The sequence below is a fragment of the Astatotilapia calliptera genome, chromosome 20 (assembly GCF_964374335.1).
Source record: "Astatotilapia calliptera chromosome 20, fAstCal68.1, whole genome shotgun sequence".
Classification (NCBI taxonomy): Eukaryota; Metazoa; Chordata; class Actinopteri; order Cichliformes; family Cichlidae; genus Astatotilapia; species Astatotilapia calliptera.
The window spans coordinates 10,402,268-10,420,471 of record NC_137441.1 but is presented as its reverse complement, the minus strand read 5'-3'; the positions used below and the strand labels follow the sequence as shown (position 1 = coordinate 10,420,471).

Genomic DNA, 18,204 nt, shown 5'->3' with positions numbered 1-18,204 from the left:
GAGATTTTTAGTACATGCAAGTATGGAATCATTTTGAAAATCCTAGGTGGCACAACATTCAGGCTGATGACAACACTCGATCCTCCTTTGTTATGGCTGATGGGTAATTAAAAATAAAATTGCGCACAGATTCAATCACATTTACAAATCTGGAATCATTTTAATGAGTCAGCCAGTAAAACAGCATTCTTTGAACATTAAATCCAGTATTTTATTTAAATTAAGCATCCCTGTAGGTAGTGCTGTCATTAGTACTATTCATTATGAGCGGTCCAAATCAAAAAGCCATGAGATGTATCTTTATGACGGCACTACTATCAGTGTCCCACAATAAGACATATATAATAATTGGTTAATTGTATCATATCATACCACCATAGAGTTCAGAAAAAAATAGTACATCAGTCTGCATAGAGCACCAAAACTTAATCTTGAATGCAAAATTCTAGATAGCCAATTCACAGTGATTTTACTGCAGAAAGGTCAGTGCTCTATCTACTCACATATCACTGAAAAGAGTCAGTAGTCCACATAAAAGATAAAAGTACATCCCACTTTGAAATGAGCAAAATTGTAGTTTCTGATTCTATAATGCAAAAGTTATTTAGTGCAATATCAATGCATTTTGTATGCTATTCATGTGTTTATCTTATCACCAATGTTGTCAATTGCTTAGAGTTCATGGACAGAGCTGTGGGGCTCAGGGAGCTTCCTAATGTCACAGTTCTGGATCAAATTGAAGTAAAAAACAATCATCTCCTCGTAGTTCTTAGTGGAAATCCTTTCATTGATGCCATGGAATCTGAGAAACAAAGGAAAAAAAGGATTCATGGTACTTGGAACAAGAAAGTATTTTATATATTCCCCTCTTCTATTCATGCTGCATGATCTGTTTCTAGAGTTGAGAAATAATCACTGCACGTGGAATTCACTTTTGTGTGAGAATCGCATCTGTAACCGGAAGGACGCCGGTTCGATCCCTGGGCTCTCTGTCCTGGTCGTTGTGTCCCTGGGCAAGACACTTTACCCTACTTGCCTACTGGTGTTGGCCAGAGGGGCCGATGGCGCGATATGGCAGCCTCGCTTCTGTCAGTCTGCCCCAGGGCAGCTGTGGCTACAACTGTAGCTTGCCTCCACCAGTGAATGAATAATGGTATTGTAAAGCGCTTTGGGTGCCTTGAAAAGCGCTATATAAATCCAATCCATTATTAATTCTTCTTACTGTATTTATTCAATTTTAAATTGAGGTCTGCAGACATTTTTGGTGAAAATATATTTTGACAGTATTAAAAACTGCTGAATTCTCACCTCTCAGGGTCACCTGGCTTAAACCAAGCCGGGGAAAACCGATAAATATTTTTGGTCAGGTCGACGAAGTGTCGACTGTCTGTGTTTCCAATACAGATACCTGCACATTTAAATATGATATTAAATTACTTATAATGTCCCGAAAGATGCTTTAAAATGCTTCCAGCTAATTCATAAAAATGTCTACAAATCTGTATGAACTCTACCTGGAGCAACTGTAACTGTTGGAAACAAGTCCAGCACCGTTTTCTTAATAATTTGGAAGCCAAAGGCCTTGTCATCAGCACCGCTGATGGGTAGAGGGTCAAATCCATCAACAAGTTCTACCTTCACTCGCTGGTCGCCCACCGTATCCTTGATGATGTCCAGTACCTAAAAAAGACAGCACACATCTCATATTCATGTCAAAGTGTACATAGTAAGGCATTCATTCTCAAAAAGGACTCTACCTCTTGTACCGACTGCGCTGAGTGAATTCGTAGATTTACATAAGCTTCAGCAAGGGAAGGAATAACATTTATCTGCAGAGGGAGGGAGATATTGAATTTTTACAAAGAAAAGTAACAGGCTTAAAATCTTACTTCTTGTGAATTACATTCAATTTAAAATAATCACTGCACCTTTACTCCTGCATTAAAAAAGGTGACTGCTGTGGTAGTCCTTACAAATGCATTAGATACTGGTTTTCTTTCAAGTATCCTGAAACATAAAAACTGGTCTATTTCACTGGAACCAATCACAAGAAAACATGACATTTGAATTTATATTTAAATGATATTTAGCAGTTATTACCTGCTAAGGAGCGGAGAGAAGAGCCACAAATTCGACATTATGAACTTTAGTGGTAAACTGAACTGAAGGCAAAGAATTAGTAGTTGGTAAAGAATGAGTACATGAGTATACTACTAGTAAAGAAGTATTTAGATTACCCTACCTTGTGGGCCAGATGCTCAAAGGTGTCACCTTCAGGACCATAACCAAATAACCTCGGCATTGGGTTGTCCTCTAGTCTGAGGAAACAGGATCACAGTTAAATCTTTTATACTAGCTTTTTAAACATGGGGTAGTAAAATTATGGAAGGCAGTGAAACATATGAACAGAGAAGCTAAACAGAACTCATTATAGTTTAAAAAACAATGTTCCTCTCACCTTTTGACTGCTGTGGCTAAGATCCCAATGCTAGTTTCCCTGGGAGGCATCGAGGAGTGACCAGGGGCCACAGACACACTAAGCTTTATAGCAGCCTGGCCTTTTTCACTTAACCCAATTCTGCAAATCATAAATCGTACACATACACATAAGATGTGATCAACACAAGTGCACAACACATGTTTAGATAGGTTCTTACAGAGCAGCAGGTCCTTCAAGACCAGGAATGATTCCATCAGATATAGTCAGGCCCTCATCCATGACAAACAACAGCTGGACACCACGTTGCTTCAGAATACGCACTATGTTCATCGCTCCATTGAGACCATTGATCTTAAAAAAGAGATTTTGAAGAGCACAGCCATTAAAATGTGATATTTCCAATCCCACTTAAGTTTGTAATGTCATAGTGAAACTGTTAACATACTTCTTCATCATGACCAAGACCGATGTAAAATCCCCTGCGTGGAGCATAGCCCTTTAACAGCAAGTACTCCAGCGCCTGAAGTATTCCCTAGAAGAAATAAATCAGCTGTTTAGCCAAATATACCTCAAGTCTGTTTAAAAGTAAGCTCACACAAAAGTAATGTTTTCACACCATTAGATTGTTTTTGTCATCTATGGTTCCTCTGCCGTAGATGAAGCCATCGATCTCCTTTGCAGAAAATGGTGGCGCTTCCCAACCATCGGACTCTGAAGCAGGTACTACATCAATGTGGGCCAGCAGCATGTATGGCACCAGTTCAGGCTGTGATCCTTTCACCCAAAACAAGTGGCTGTAGTTTGCCACCAATTCATGATGAACCAAGCTAGAAGAGAAAACTGTAGGGAAGGCTGACAAAAAAAAACAAGCTGAAAGAGCAATTCTTTTCTTAAATTCATCATCTATCGCTTTAATTAATTGCAGCTCTGCAAGATCCCTCTGCTCCAGAAGGCACATGTGCAGGCCCGTCCTTAATTCACCAGCGAACATCTAAATGATTCAGAGGATTTGAAGAAAGTTCTATTGTCAGATGAAACCAAAGAACCCAAAGAACACCATCTCCATAGACAAGCATGGAAGTGGAAATATTATGCTTTGGGTCTGTTTTTTCTGCTAAGGATACCGGACAACTTCACCACATAGAGTGGCTAATGGACAGGGCCATGTAGCATAAAATCTGGGATAAGAACCTCCTCCCCTAACCCACAACACTGAAGATGGGTCATGGATAGGTTTTCCAGCATGACCTAAAACATACTGCAAGGCAACAAAAGAGGTAAATGGTTAAATAAAGAAGCACATTAAGCTTATGGAGTGCCATAGCCAGTCTCCAGATGTCAACCCTTTAGAAAGTCAGTGGAGGGAGCTGAAACTTTAAGTTGCCAAGTCAGAGTCAAGAAAACTAAAAGTTTTAGAGAATTTCTGCAAAGAGAAGTGGGCCAAAATCCCTCCTGAAATGTGTGTAAAACTGGTGATCAACTTCTGTCTCACTTACTTAAAATTAAACTTCCATACAAACTGGAGACTGTTCTTTTTTTTTTTAAGTGAGCAAGCTCACATTTTCAGCAGGGGATCAAATAATTATTTCTCTCACTGTACAAACAATAAATGTTTTTGAGAAGTCCCCATACACCAAAGCAAAGAAAACTCTGAGACAGTTAAAGACAACAAGCTGTGATTGTAATGAAGTGTTTCAGCAAATATAATTTTCCCCCTGTTAACATACATGAGGCTTTTTCAGTTGCTTAGTAACAATCCAATTTATAAAATAAAACATACTGAGAAATGGCTGCTATGTTTATTCTTATAACCGCAGTTAAATGTCTCCCACTTTGTCGGGGATGTTTGGAAAGAAGGGTGAATGTAATGTAATGCATGTATTATCCTTATTGTGAATGAAAATGAACAAGTGAAGATCAAGTAGCAATTTCTGCATTTGTTAAACATAAGGACTTTTATTTGTTTTCAATTGTTTTTAAGCAGAGTCAGCTTCTTTTCTTGAATTGGAAGAATCTGTTCTCATGGCACACCTGCAGCAGGTATACATAGGCATCATTTTACCAAAATACACTATATTGGCAAAGTCAGAAATCAACTGTCCAAATCATTGAATTCAGGTCTACACTAATGGAAAGAAGGACGCCTTGGACCACTGAGTGTCAGAACAACTATCCAGGATGAAACAACAACAAACAATCCATGAGTACATCAGGAAAAGGGCCACTCTTTTGTTGGGACTGCTCTGTCTCTTGCTGCACTTTTCCATGGCTGTGCTAGCAACAGCAGCCTCTTGTGACTGCAAGGACATTATACTAGTTGTTGCTAGTACAACTGTTGATGGTGCAACTGCTAACATGTTGACTAATTTGACAAATTTTAGTGCACCTGTGTTTTTTTTAGTTACAAAGGGTAGGCCAGCATAATATTAAACTCTATGGCCAAGAATGGGATGTAACTCAGTTACTATTAGTGTGAAGGCAAACAAGCAAATACTTTTGGCAATATTGTGTATCAACGCACTGAAAGATACTGTTCCAAATAAATAGTAAAATATTAGATAAAACAGTGAATTGTGTGTCACTGACAAAGGCATCAATTAAGTATTTTACAGTGGAATTGAGGGTTACATTGTGGTTGCTGTGGGTTTCACTAACCAGCTGCCAAAAAAGTGCCATGAACTGCTGTGTAACTTGCTGCTTAATGATGATTATTATTGTTAACCTTTCTGGAAGTTTACCTGTCATCAGATTTGTTCTACACTTCCAATAAAGACTAGAGTAAGCAGGTAAAACGCACCAAAACCTCAGGTCATGTGACTTGATGTTTTGAACCACGTGCATCTCAATGTAGGTTTCGACATACCTGGGCTCGGCAAAACGTCGAAAGGTCAATTCTGAATAAGGTGTACGGAACAAAGTACATCTGCACAGCAAACACTAACTGCGTCTTTATCCATTTATTAGCGTTATACAAGTTTGACATACAAAAACTACATTAACGTTTAGAGTTTGCTACAACTGACCGATCAAATCATGCGTGCAAGCGTCGACAGCCATCAGCTAGTTCCAGTTGAGCATATTATATATAAACAGTGTTGGGGAGTAATGGAATACATGTACCGCCGTTACGTATTTAAAATACAAAAACTAAGCACGTTTTACTGGCAGGTTTACCTTTTCGGAGGAATCTGTCAAATTCATGCAGCGCAGTGGTGTTGCTTTCTGTATTTGAGAATGACACGGTGGGGATGCGGATTGCCTCTGGACAAATGGAGACAAATTGTTACCAAACAGAAGTGTCTCTACCTCCATCTACATCCACTACAACACGACTCCGAATACCTTTAAAATTTGCTAGGAGCTCCTCTCTCTGATGGTGGTCAATGACGAGCGATTTGTTATTCGTCTTTTCCCAGTGTGCGAGTTGAAGTCCGGCGTTAACGTCCAGTGAAAGAGTCCTGATAGCCGCTATTGTAAATAACAGCAGGACTGTAATAAGCAAGCTGCTAATAATTATCTTTAAAAACTTAAATATTCTTAACTTTGAACCCGACTCAGTCATTGTAACGGCTGTTGTGTTTACCCCGGAACTAGTCGACTATAACTGTAGGCTGAATTTGCATTAGAGCCACCCGCTGCCAGACACAGACAGTCACGCCTACATTATGTAGAGAGCAGTTTTAAGAGCTTATTTCAGTTTTAGTTAAAGCACCATTCGGAGAAAGAATATACAAAGCTTGTGTGCAATAAAGGCTTGTTTTGCAGTATGAAAAGGCGCATAGAAATTTTATTGAAGTACATATCAAACATTTAAAAAAGAGAGGGAAAAAAAGGCATGCAAGTACCGTGACAAGTTCTGTGAAAAGGCAATATTACAATTAGGGTTAAGAAAATAGACAATTTTTAAAATTAGTTCGTTTCGGCATCACTTCTATAGTAACAAGAACAGTGACAATATTATAGAAAAAACAAAACAACAAAAAGAAAAAAAAACAAGTATAAAACTGGATTTTGTAGTTCGCTTCCACAAAAGGGGAAACAAAAATCTGTCGGTGTGAAAGTAACACTAAATTAAAGCAATGTTAATCCTGTGCATAGTCAACATCTGCGTCCTGTGACTCTGCCTGAACCAGAAGCCTGTCCTCACCGTATTACCAATAGCTTAGACTGTCCTCAACATTAACATAAATAAGGTACAGGACACATGCTACAATTATGAAAACTAAAATCTGTATGTGAATGGGTACAAGATAGCGCTCCACCTCCCGTCTCTGCTGGGTCATGGGACTCACAGGACTGTCAGGGTAGGAATACTGAACAGGTCTCTGTGCGGCACCCTTGATGGGTCTCCGTCGAGTGACGCTGAAAAACAATGGAATACACATCCTTATAATTGAGTCAGAGCACTTTCACCATGTGAAAGATGTTCATCTGCCAAACATTTTTTATTTATTTATTTTTTAAATCTTTTTATTTTATCTCTTATGCAGCAAGTAAGAGTTTCAACAGGGTTTGTGTGGTACTTACTAGATCCCTGTCGGAGTGGTCTTACTGTCTGGAAGGATGTCCTTGAAAGCATCTTTCACAGGTTCCTGGGGAGGCTAGAAAAGACGGTAAAAATGAGTGAAATCACACAAATGAAACCAGAAACAGTAAAGACAGGAGCCCTGCATTTCAAGTAGAATTGAAAGATGGTGACCGTAATGAAAACAAAGGTTCTGCTCCCAAGTTTGATGTACTGGGATGTTTGTTTTGTTTTTTTAAATTAAAAACAGTGGGTTGGGAAAGGAAAGACTAACCAGAATATTGACGATGCATGACATTGGTATATGATTTGCAGTTACTAGAGTTTGGTAAAACATTTAAGCAATTGTTAAAGTTAATGTGCCGATTGAATTTTATAGATTGATTTAAAATAAAAATGACATCAAAGAAAGTTCAATCAACACCCCATCAAACATATAGTGCTTGTGTAGTAAGTGCATGTGCATCCCATCAAGTGATATGGATCAAAATCCAAATCTTAAGAGCCAGTAAGATGTATATGACACCATTCTCCATTAATGTGAAAAAAATAAATAAATAAATAAAAAAATAAAAATAAAAAAAACCTCTGAAACAATTCAGCCGGCACCAAAGTTTGTGTGTAAAGTGTGACTGAACACCATAAGCTCTGACCCTGTCTGACTGTGCCCAGTTTTCCTGCACACTGGTCCCATTGAACTCGCACGCATTGTCTGTGACAGACCGTGAGCTCGAATTCTCCATCTATTTACAGCAAGAATGTAAACTGAGCAACAACTCCAGCAGAGATTATGTATAACAAAAATAAAGACTGAATATGGAGCTTTAAATGTGGATCAACTTTCCTCCTCAACCATTTGAGTGATGCTGAAGTATTGAGAAGAAAGTGATGAGTCATCAGTGGACTTTGATCTAGGTAGAACCTGCAAGGTATCATGTTAAAAGCAATAAAACATGATGCATCTCCATATGAATGGTAAATAAAAACCATCGAACTATGGTATGTTGAGAGGTTCACAAAGCAAAAAAAAAAAAAAAAAAAAAAAGACTAAGGAATGCAGAGAATTTAAAATTCATAGGGCGCCTACTAAGACCAGCCTACCGTTGATCCTAATCGTGTGTGGTGATCTGCAGCGGATGTGCTAATAATCTGTGAGCACTGAGATTGACTCCGCTCTGAAGACTTTAACGCATTCCGTGAATTCCAGTTGGAACTACATCTTGTGTTCCTAGGAGGACAAGGGCGCTTAAAAAGCCAAGCCCATGAAAGGGGGGGGGGGGGGGGGGGGGGAACAACTTTGTTATCACTTAACAATTCAGTTTGACAGAATGTTCTTGAAATGATATGAAATATCTGCAGTAATTACCAGCCTTGATGAGGGTAAAAAGCACTGTGGGTAAAAAATGTGATTCTGAAAAGTTAAAGAAAATAACATCAAAAGTTACAATTCAAATGCTTTGGCAAAAATCTGAATCCAGTATTAAAACTGCAATGAGTAACCATTAGGTGGCACTAGAGGGAAGTTTTGTGCTGTGATAGAACTGTTGAGTGGCAGTATGATACCCAGCAGATGGCAATAAGGCCAACTTACTTCCAGATTGTTAAAAAGAGAACGTTTAAAAAAAAAAAAAAAAAAAAAAAAAAAGTGACTCATCTAAAAGAACCAAAGTCTCTAAAATAATTCCTCACCTGGCTGCTCTCTTGTTGGGTTTGGTCTGAAGGGTCAGGTTGTTTTTCTGAACCTGTACAAGCCAGAGAAAAATACAACGTTGTGATACGAATAAAGCAAGATCTTATTCAAATAAACCCCCAAACATTTCTTGTCATACCCAAGTCTTCATCTTTCTCCTGCTGCTTTTCCTCCTCTTCAGAGTCAGAGTACAGTATGGCTTTGTCTGCTTCATTCAACCTTTCACATCTGTCAGACTGTAGCAGTTTATGGAGTTTTCTTTCATACAAGACCCTAGTGGAGGCTGGCATTGAAACACAGCATGAAACCAATTTCCTCTTAAGGTCTAGGTCTATATAGATCTAAAAACCATCTGAATGTTATGTATAAAGACTTTCTTTCAATGGGGAAAAAAAAATTAAAAGGTGCTTAAAAATCTTTTCATAACCCTCACCAGTTATAGGCCCAGGTTTAACACCATGTTTGCGTAATGTGGCCTTGAGGTCCTCATCAGTCAGACAACTTGGAACAGGCATCTCTGCATCCTCTGGATCTTTCTTGTCCTAACAAAGACAAGATTTGCTCGATTTAAAGTGATAACAGCTGTGAGTTAAATGCCAGGAAGATCCAGGTGTGAAGATAGAAATAAAAACAGCTGGAGGCTGTCATTTATGGATCCGTTCAGTCTTCTAATCATGTTGTAAGTCATTTGCGTTCATGTTTAGATATGATAGAAAAAAAGATAGAAGTAAAAAAAAAATTAAATTAAAAAGCTATAAAGATTTTAAATTTTATTCACACTAAAGCCAAATAAAGTTACTTTGTTGTACCCCACCAAACCAACTGAAAAATTTATATAATATATAAATAAATTTAAAAAAAAAATCTGATACATAATATAAAATACCAAATAAAAATAAAAAAAAACGAGAGAAAAAAAAAATGTATAAACTTAGGTTGCAACTCATAATTCACATTCAGGGGGAGACCAAGGAAACGTCACATATTTATTACCATTTCTCAGTTTAAACGCCTGTTCACTTTATCTTGCAGTTTCTAAAAGTGAAACTGACACAATGTTGTGCTTAGTTTTGATAGTTTACCCAAAACATGACAAGCGCCAGCGTTCCCCTTCATAACAGAGCTAGATGAGCGTGACAGGTGCGCACACGCCTGTAATGGTAGCCTCCATTACAGAAACATCTCATGTAACATATACCAACTGTACAGCAGGTGGTTTAAGTGCTTGAAGTCCTCAAGTGTGCAACAGCAAGAGGGCTGTTCGGAAGCAATGGTCCAGAGCTCCACACCTCCAAAGCACACAGCTGCTGAACTTGTGCTGCTGCGGTGTGAAAGAATTAGCATTGGCAACGTCTGGCATTATTGATACCAATTTAATGTATGGACATCAGTTGTGACAGCCGATACTAAAGAGCCGTTGCACAGAGCGAATACTTTGTCATTGTCACTCATTAAGTTCGTCTCTACTTCGAAAAAGTCTACAGTAGAAAAACCATGTAGCCACAAAATATGGACTCACATCTCCTGCACGGTCCTCCTCGTCGCTGGAGAAATCCGCCGCGTTTTTCTGATCAATGTGTTTGAGGTGCAGCTCCACATACACTGCCTTTTTGCTCGCTGCAGGTGGCAGCGCGACGTTATGAGCGACTAAAGCCGACTTTAGACGAGATTTAGAGAGATGGGCGGGCTCCTCCACAAACGGCATTTCACAAGAAAACAACAGCAAAATGTGAGAAAACAATACTGTTCGGTGCCCTCGGTGGAACTGCGAAGAAAGCCTTCTGCTGTAATCAGACTAAATTGAGAACAGCTGCAGTCCAAGACTTGATTGGCAGCAAGAAACTCCGCGTTACATACAGGAGACCAGTATCCAAGCTCGTTGTGAATTTATATGTTTCAGCTGCATGTAATGTCTGTTTGTTAAACTAAGTAGAAAACTGAAAATGCAGTCCAGACTTTGCAGTACAACTTTGAGCTAGAATATTAGTCAGAAAGAAAAAGATTTTTATTGTAATTTTACTTTAAAGCTAAAACTATTCATTCCCAAAAATATTTCCATCTAAATGGAAGTCTATTTATTAAAATTAGAGCTGGTGGAGACATACTGCCATTAAAAAGGAAAAGCACAAGCGTTTTTAATTTGTATATTTTAAGTCCCCTATTGTGATGGATACAACCATTGACATTTAGAGGTTTATGATCAGTTAATTTTTTTTTCAGTGAGAAAAGACTGATTCTCATTATGAATTTAAAGATGTATACAGCAGTTTCAGTAAAATAATCACATACCTTTGACTTCCAGGTGTGACCCACACTTTGGTTGCTGCTGGCACTGTGATATATGTTGCTGCAGCAGCATTTTGACACGAGTGATGCATTCAGGCCGTTGAATTGGTGAGTTCTTATTTTCTGACACCTGTGAGCAGATGAAGAACAAAAGGAAAAACACTGGTTCAGGTGATTATCTGTTAAGCAGGGAATCTAATATGTCAGCAGACATTGTTTTCACTTGTTTTTAGTTACTTTTGTGACATTTACAATTAACCATCTCCCATATTGTACAATCTGACAATATATAACGGCTGCATCATATTTGCATGATCAGACCTGTTTCCAGCAGTTTAACAGTAATAATAATAATATATATATATATATACACTTGCGCTATTTGCAATGTTGTCATAACCTTGAGGATTTTTCCACATAATGCAATTTACCAGCAAAGATAAATTCATTATCACTGTTGCATCAAGGCATGAGCTCATTGTCAAGGGTGCTAATCTCAATAATAGAGTTCACTTCACTGATTAATTCATATTTGATGTATTTCCATATTGTTGGGGTACAACAACAAGATGAAAACATCAACATATCCTCCCAGCGCTGAAGATAAAAGTATTATCACTATGGTGATTATTCTGCAGGCTTGTCAGCATATTGGCATATCTATTCCCTACCACAAATTTTAATGTTTAGCTGCTGTTTAGGTGTAGTTCAGCTCACTCTGTGCTGACTTCTGACATAACAATCAGGTCTTGTTTAGCATACGACTGTGTTTTAAGCTCCTGTAACTTCTGATTTAGCTGAACTGGTTCTAAATTCAGCTAAGCTGGTCAAAAGCTGAAACTCAAACTGAGCTCTCAGATAGGATTAGTCTCTGTGTCCAGGATTCCTTGTCTTGCTTTCAACAAACCACTATAGATTACTAACCTGCTGAGTAATAAGATAGATCGTTGCAAATGAATTTAATTCATTTGTTTCAGGTGCAATCAATTTTAAACAGCATCTCTATTGGAATGGAGTTCTTAAATATTCCTCTTCTTCTTTAGATGCATAGGATGTGTAAATACACTCATCGGCCACTTCATTTGGTGCACCTTGCAGATACTGGGTAGGACCTGCTTTTGCCTTCAAATTGCCCAAATTCTTAGATTCAACAAGATGCTAGGGGCCCAAAGTGCCAAGAAAATCCTCCACACCATTATGGCACCACTAGCCTGAACCATTGATACAAAGTAGGTTGGATCCATGTTTTCATGTTGTTTCTGACCCTATCATCTAGATGTTGCAGCAAAAATGGAGACTCATCAAACCAGGCAATATTCTTCCTAACTTCTATTACATATTTTATTGACCCCATGCAAGCTGTAGCCTTAGTTTCCTCTTCTTAACTGACAGGTGGTCTTGAGTTGCTGTAACTCATCTGCCTCAAGGTTTGATGTGTTGTGCATTTAGACGCACTCTTCTGCTTACCTTTGCAGTAACAAGTGAATATTTGAGTTACTGTTGCTTTCCCGTTAGATGGTAAATGGCCTGTATTTGTATAGCGTTTTACTAGTCCCTAAGGACCCCAAAGCGCTTTACACATCCAGTCATCCACCCATTCATACACACATTCACACACTGGTGATGGCAAGCGACATTGTAGCCACAGCCGCCCTGGGGCGCACTGACAGAGGTGAGGCTGCCGGACACTGGCGCCACCGGGCCCTCTGACCATCACCAGTAGGCAACGGGTGAAGTGTGTTGCCCAAGGACACAACGACCGAGGCAACCTTGCGATTACAAGGCGAACTCCCAACTCTTGAGCCACGATCGCCCCGCCGATCAAAGTTCAAAGATTCTGGCCATTCTCAAAAATCCTTTTTTCTTTTCTTTTCTTTTCTTTTTTAAAGAGGACTGCAGCACTGTGGATATTTTCATTTTTTCAGAACATTCTCTGTAAACCCAGGTGATGGTTGTTTGGGAAAATGCCAGCAGCTCAGCAGCTGAAATAGTGAAAGCCATCTGGCACCAACAACTATGACATGTTCAAAGTCTCTTACTGTAAATCACCTTTCTTCCCCCTTCTGATGCTCAGTTTGATCTTCAGTGGGTTTACTTGACCATGTCTACATGCCTAAATGCATTGAATTGGTTATATGTGATTAGCTGATTAGATATTTATTTAAACCAGGAGTTGAGCAGGTATACGTAATAAATTGGCTGGTGAAATGTATTAAGGAATTTATATACTCAGAAATTACATTGTCCTATTTGATATTGTTGCATATAGTGACATGCTGTTTGGCTAATAAGCTGGTATGTCTTAAAGTCTGACTTGAAATAAACTGAGTGTCAGAGCAACAAGATACATCGTGACCAGAATGCAATGTCATGCCCGTTAAAGTGTCCACGGATAAAGCAAAACCGATCACCTGAACAACACAAGCGTCATGTTAGCTCAAACACATGTAACTGCATAACTTCACTATATTGATCCGTGAATGCAAACATTACAGAAAATAACTGTTGAATTGTTGCTTATTGCCAATAATTTGCACCATTTTAGATCAGTTCAGTTAAAGTTATGAACCTGTATGCTGTTTTATGTCAATTCGCAGTGCTGCACTTGGCCAGTTGCTTTTGTGACTGACTCAGAGGAAACCGTAAAGGCCATTGTGTTAAAACTGGTGAAATGTTGCTATAGCAATCATCTCTGCTTGTCTTCAGAAGTCACTTAATTTTGTTGTTTTTAAATATCAAAGCCAAAGATTTTTTTTAATGTACACAAAGTCTTCAGATAAGATTCAAGAAGGCCAATTATGGATATATCAAAGTCACGAGATATTCATCAGGGAGTTATTGTGGTCAAATGCTTTTTGAATCCTTTTGAAAAATCTAGTTAAAACGAGACAGCAGGCAAACCACAGCAATTCACATGTGAAGCACTTGATAAACGTGCTGTGATTGTTCAGTTAGCTAAAGTGCAAACCATCTACTCGTGACATGAGTTTTGTCACTGATCATTGCCAGCTCCTCTAATTTATTTATTTATTTTAAAGTGATAATATTAAAACAATCGACCCTAGAACTAAATCGAGCCAAAGCCACTAAAACATTCAACATTCACAAATGTCATTTTATGCTACTTTTTGCTTTACTTTTAATCCAATTTGTTTTTATTTATTAATTACCCAATGACCACCACTGTTATTATTTCACTGGTCACTAGAAAACAATAGAAAACAAAGAACTAAGGAAACCTGGAAAGGAAATATTTCTTCTTTTTTTTAAAGTGACATAACATAAACCCAAACGCAAGCTCAGGAACTAAATCATTAGAAGACGGTACTTGGTTGGAAGAGCTGGAGGCAAAAGGTCCTTTTGGCTCAAAGGGCTCTGGGGACTCCCTGAGGGTAAATACCCACTGAAGGGCTGCCTTGTGAACTACACCCCTTTTTAAAGACTTTTGTTTTGTTTTTTTATGCATTCACATCAACAGCAGGCATGCTAAAGTGACTTTATAGTCAGTCAGCAGTTGGTATGAGTGAAAATATTTTTCGTTTCCTTCACTGTGTATTTTCTTTTTCATTTTTAAATGCCAGTTGTTGTTGCTGCATTCATGAATGCACTTCCAAGTCTTGACCAATCGCTGTTAAACCTATGTTACTACGTGTCCCTGAAGCAAGATCTAGTACATCTCCTCTTTCATCATTTCAAAAAACAGGGTGTTTCCTCCAAAAATTAAAAGAAATGCAAAAAAAGAGTCTATGCTGAGGCGAATAGGCTTACAAAGATCACAGAGTCCACTTTAAACGGGCAGCTGGTGCAGAACATTCCACATTACTGAATTAAACACATCTCTGTATGCAAAGAGTCGTGACTATGACAATAAACCTCCCACTGGAAAACAAAGCTCTTTGTGGATGTTTTGGAAAGGCTGGCAGCAGCAATAAAAGATTTGTTTCATTTCCTTAACCATCTGCTAAGTCGCACATTTTATGAAATCTAGTCAGTCATTTCCCAAAAAACATCCCTAGGAAAATATCTTATGTAAGCTGCAACTCAAACTGACTATATGTGCCCCCCAACTCCAAAAGTTTGATTGAAAAGAGCTTTGTGATCTCGATGCTCTAGGCTACAGCTTTGTTGATGTAATTACAAAAGATTTCAGAGGCAACAAATAGCTGGTCTAAATAAAATGCTACAAACCCAAAGTAACATAAATCATCCCGCATGCTGGGAATACTTTATTTGTAATTTATCATTCCCTAACTAGTTTGAACTGTATTTGGTTTTCCGGTTTGATTTGGGGGGGTTTGTTGGGGGGGGGGGGTTGTATATATGAAAGGAAATCACAATAAAGACACCTGACAATTTTTTTTTTTTTTCCAAAAAAAAAACCCCAAACCCAAAAATCTTCAAATAGAGTTCCTCAGTTGAAAGTCCACTGTGTATCCAATGGCTTTAAACCCTACATGACATGTTAGAAAGAACTCACATAGGAATAGAAAGCCATAAGACGCATGTGTGGTTTGATTTGGAAGGCAGTAATACACAAACAGTGACTCGGATGCATTGAGAGAACTCATGTATTTAAGGTCCAGAGCTCGAAAACAAAAAGAGAGGAAAAACAAGGGTAGGTTTCAGACAGCATTCAGGATTTAAAACTCACATCCGCATGAATAATTAACTAAAGAAAGTGGAAGTATTCTTCTGAGGCCCAGGGGAGTAAAATGAGACTGTCTTGTGAGTCATTAGACAGTAGAAATTGTATTTTTCACAGCACAGACTCAAATAAATTGACCCCTTGCTGATGTTTGAATCTTACAGCAGTATTCTGCAAGGTCTTCAGTTCCTGAGGGGGTTTGGAGAATAATCTTTGATTAAAAATGCTGTTTTAAATCAATGTCTATAGAGAAAAGGTGCAGTGTTAATCAAAAGGATTTTGTTTCTGAATTCAAAACACATTACATAAACTATATTCTCTAGCAACCCTTGCCTGACTTCATTAAGCACAAATGAGATCATTTCCCCAGCACTGGGCACAAAGCTCTGCAATTTTTAAAAATGGCAGAGATTATTTTTCACAAAAATAAAGACAACATTTGCATCCATTTTGTCTAAAATAAAAGCCATGATACTGATAGGCTGAGCTTCATTCATTTGTTATATTTCTTTTGATATTCGTTCATACAGCCATGACTCTTGAATCCTAAACAAGTTCCAGAATTTCTGTATACTGAACCGACAGACAAGACTGTTCACCCCAATTTTAAGCACTGCTAACTATTGGAAGTGTTCTGGGCCATTTTCAACCCCTCAGTGAGTGGAGACTGAGAACTCAAGCTATGCAGGCCAAATCTGCTCACCCAGATGTCTTCTCAGATTATAGTAGCCTTTATAAAAACATGAAAAAATCTTGTGGACAGAAAGAAAAAGGGCCACTATGGAGGACAGAGGAGGCATTTGTTGACATTGTATCAAGTGTAACGCTGAGGTATTTGAGGCACAGAGAGGCCAGGTATTTGTCAGTCAGTTTTCCTTGTGCTTTTGCTGTCTCCAACTCAAACAACAAAAGCCCCATTGAGACAGCCTCCTCTTTTTTTTCCTCTAGACAAGCACACAAAGCTTCCTGTACTAGGCTGCAACTGTCCGGTACTGAGACAACCACTTTTAGTTGCCCTTTTATGCACCTGTTTTATGTTTTACAGTACTAGCAAGAGCATAAAATACTTTATAAGACATTGTGTCTCATGATTTTTCTGCGTTTGACTTTGCTTTTTATGTGTTCGTAAGGCCAAACTTCCATACAAGGCAACTTTATTCCACAGAGATAACAAAATGAAGCACAAGCCCAGCAGGATTTCTTGAGGTTCCAATCATCTGACTGTTTGCACACTTAGATCAATATCTCGCTGGTATTGCATATGCTGGATATTCACATGACCTCTGACAGAGAGTATTAGCTACTTATTGGAGGAAAGTGTTTACTCAATCAGCCATTTCCAGGTTCAAAAAAAGACCATTGGCACCGAGCTTCAGGGAGCCTGTGCTCGTGCATGTCTCAGCATAAATTAGTAAAGCCCCTGTGTCAGTCTCTGTCCAGACGGGAAGGTGAATCTCAGCCACAGGCAGGATTAGCTTTAATCCCTAAACATCGTACGTGGTCCTTCTCAGCTGGGAGCCAATTCAGGCAATCATCATTGTCCAGATGTTTTTAAAGGCTCTTGATTATGGCTATATTTTATCATTTTTAATGCATTTCCCTGTTTTGTAGCAGAGAGGTATGGGCAGTAAGCAAACTTTCTCCAAAATATACAGGTGCAAAGATACAAAAGCACAGCAAATGATTCATATTGAACGAATTGACATCTGGACACTGATTTTTACTCTTTATAAAAGCTGTGGAGGTATGTTATCCTATACTTAATTGTAATTAACCAAAAACACATGCATTTCACTGACAGACAAGACAGCCAAAACATGCTGAAGTACTGCATACAACATATGAAAGCGCTGGAACATTACTGAAGCTGCTTCTTTTCCTCACTGTCAGCCTTGATGAAAACAAACGTCTATTTTGGCCGGCACACTTCTTAAAGTGATGGTGACCTGCATTCATAGTGCCCGATGCATTCCTGCGCTATAAATCTGACTCTTACCTCCTTCTCCCTCTCCTGCGTCCCTCGCTGGACCAAGTATGGCATCCCGTCAGCCTAATACTGTATGGAGAGACAATGGGTAGTGGGGGGGAGGAGTTACTATGTGAGCAGGAGCTAAAGTGGGGAGACAGAGGGAGTAAAAGCAGAATGAAAACTGGGAGAGAGAGAGGGGGGGGGGGCGCTCAGGAGGGAGATCGTTCGCTCACAATACTCTCAAAACACGAATGTGATGAAACGTTACATGAATGGCAATTCACCCCCCAAACCACCCCCTGCCTCCCACCGCCACCCCCTTCCCACCACTCCTCAAATACGTTAAAAACAGCAATCCAAAATCTGTCCTCATGTGGGAAATGTAAGGAAAAACAAGAGACCAAAAGAGAATGGGTCCTGATTTTAAACAAGTCCCTTTCTTTGGCTTTCTTTGAATGAGTTCTTAAGATTCGTAGTTGGCAGAGTGCCCATGGGTCCTGGATGGAAAAGGATAAAAGAGGGGCTGAGGTAGGGGGGCTGTCTATTGTGTTTGTTCCCTTCCTTTCAGTCTTGGCACTCCAGTTGATCTTTGCAGCCAGTTTGCTGAATATTCCACTCATTTATTCCTAGGTGGCATACAGAAGATTAC

General features: G+C 38.9%; 2 protein-coding genes across 6 annotated transcripts; both read right to left on the bottom strand.

Annotated features, from left to right (window-relative positions):
* Positions 1–135: 135 nt before the first annotated feature.
* Positions 136–6,104, bottom strand: LOC145422670 (N-fatty-acyl-amino acid synthase/hydrolase PM20D1.2-like). Its single transcript, XM_080294253.1, has 13 exons — positions 5,783–6,104; positions 5,615–5,701; positions 3,057–3,292; positions 2,886–2,972; positions 2,658–2,791; positions 2,459–2,578; positions 2,243–2,318; positions 2,101–2,162; positions 1,929–2,007; positions 1,758–1,829; positions 1,515–1,680; positions 1,309–1,408; positions 136–802 (listed from the first exon to the last, which is right to left on the bottom strand). Exons 1-13 carry the CDS (start codon positions 6,000–6,002, stop codon positions 673–675), a joined length of 1,569 nt encoding a protein of 522 aa, XP_080150379.1. The 5' UTR covers positions 6,003–6,104; the 3' UTR covers positions 136–672.
* Positions 6,105–6,197: 93 nt separating this feature from the next.
* Positions 6,198–17,810, bottom strand: lemd1 (LEM domain containing 1). 5 transcript variants are annotated; one of them, XM_080294258.1, is made up of 11 exons: positions 17,583–17,810; positions 10,945–11,071; positions 9,089–9,197; positions 8,795–8,938; positions 8,655–8,707; positions 8,332–8,376; positions 8,067–8,210; positions 7,812–7,887; positions 7,619–7,710; positions 6,968–7,041; positions 6,198–6,802 (listed from the first exon to the last, which is right to left on the bottom strand). In XM_080294258.1, the coding sequence occupies exons 3-11, from the start codon at positions 9,168–9,170 to the stop codon at positions 6,592–6,594; spliced, it is 921 nt and encodes a 306-aa protein (XP_080150384.1). In that variant the 5' UTR covers positions 9,171–9,197; positions 10,945–11,071; positions 17,583–17,810; the 3' UTR covers positions 6,198–6,591. The 5 variants fall into 5 exon arrangements, with proteins under 5 accessions (XP_080150384.1, XP_080150381.1, XP_080150380.1 ...); XM_080294255.1 differs by lacking the exon at positions 17,583–17,810 and adding an exon at positions 11,659–11,693; XM_080294254.1 differs by lacking the exons at positions 10,945–11,071; positions 17,583–17,810 and adding an exon at positions 10,175–10,501.
* Between the last annotated feature and the right edge of the window lie 394 nt (positions 17,811–18,204).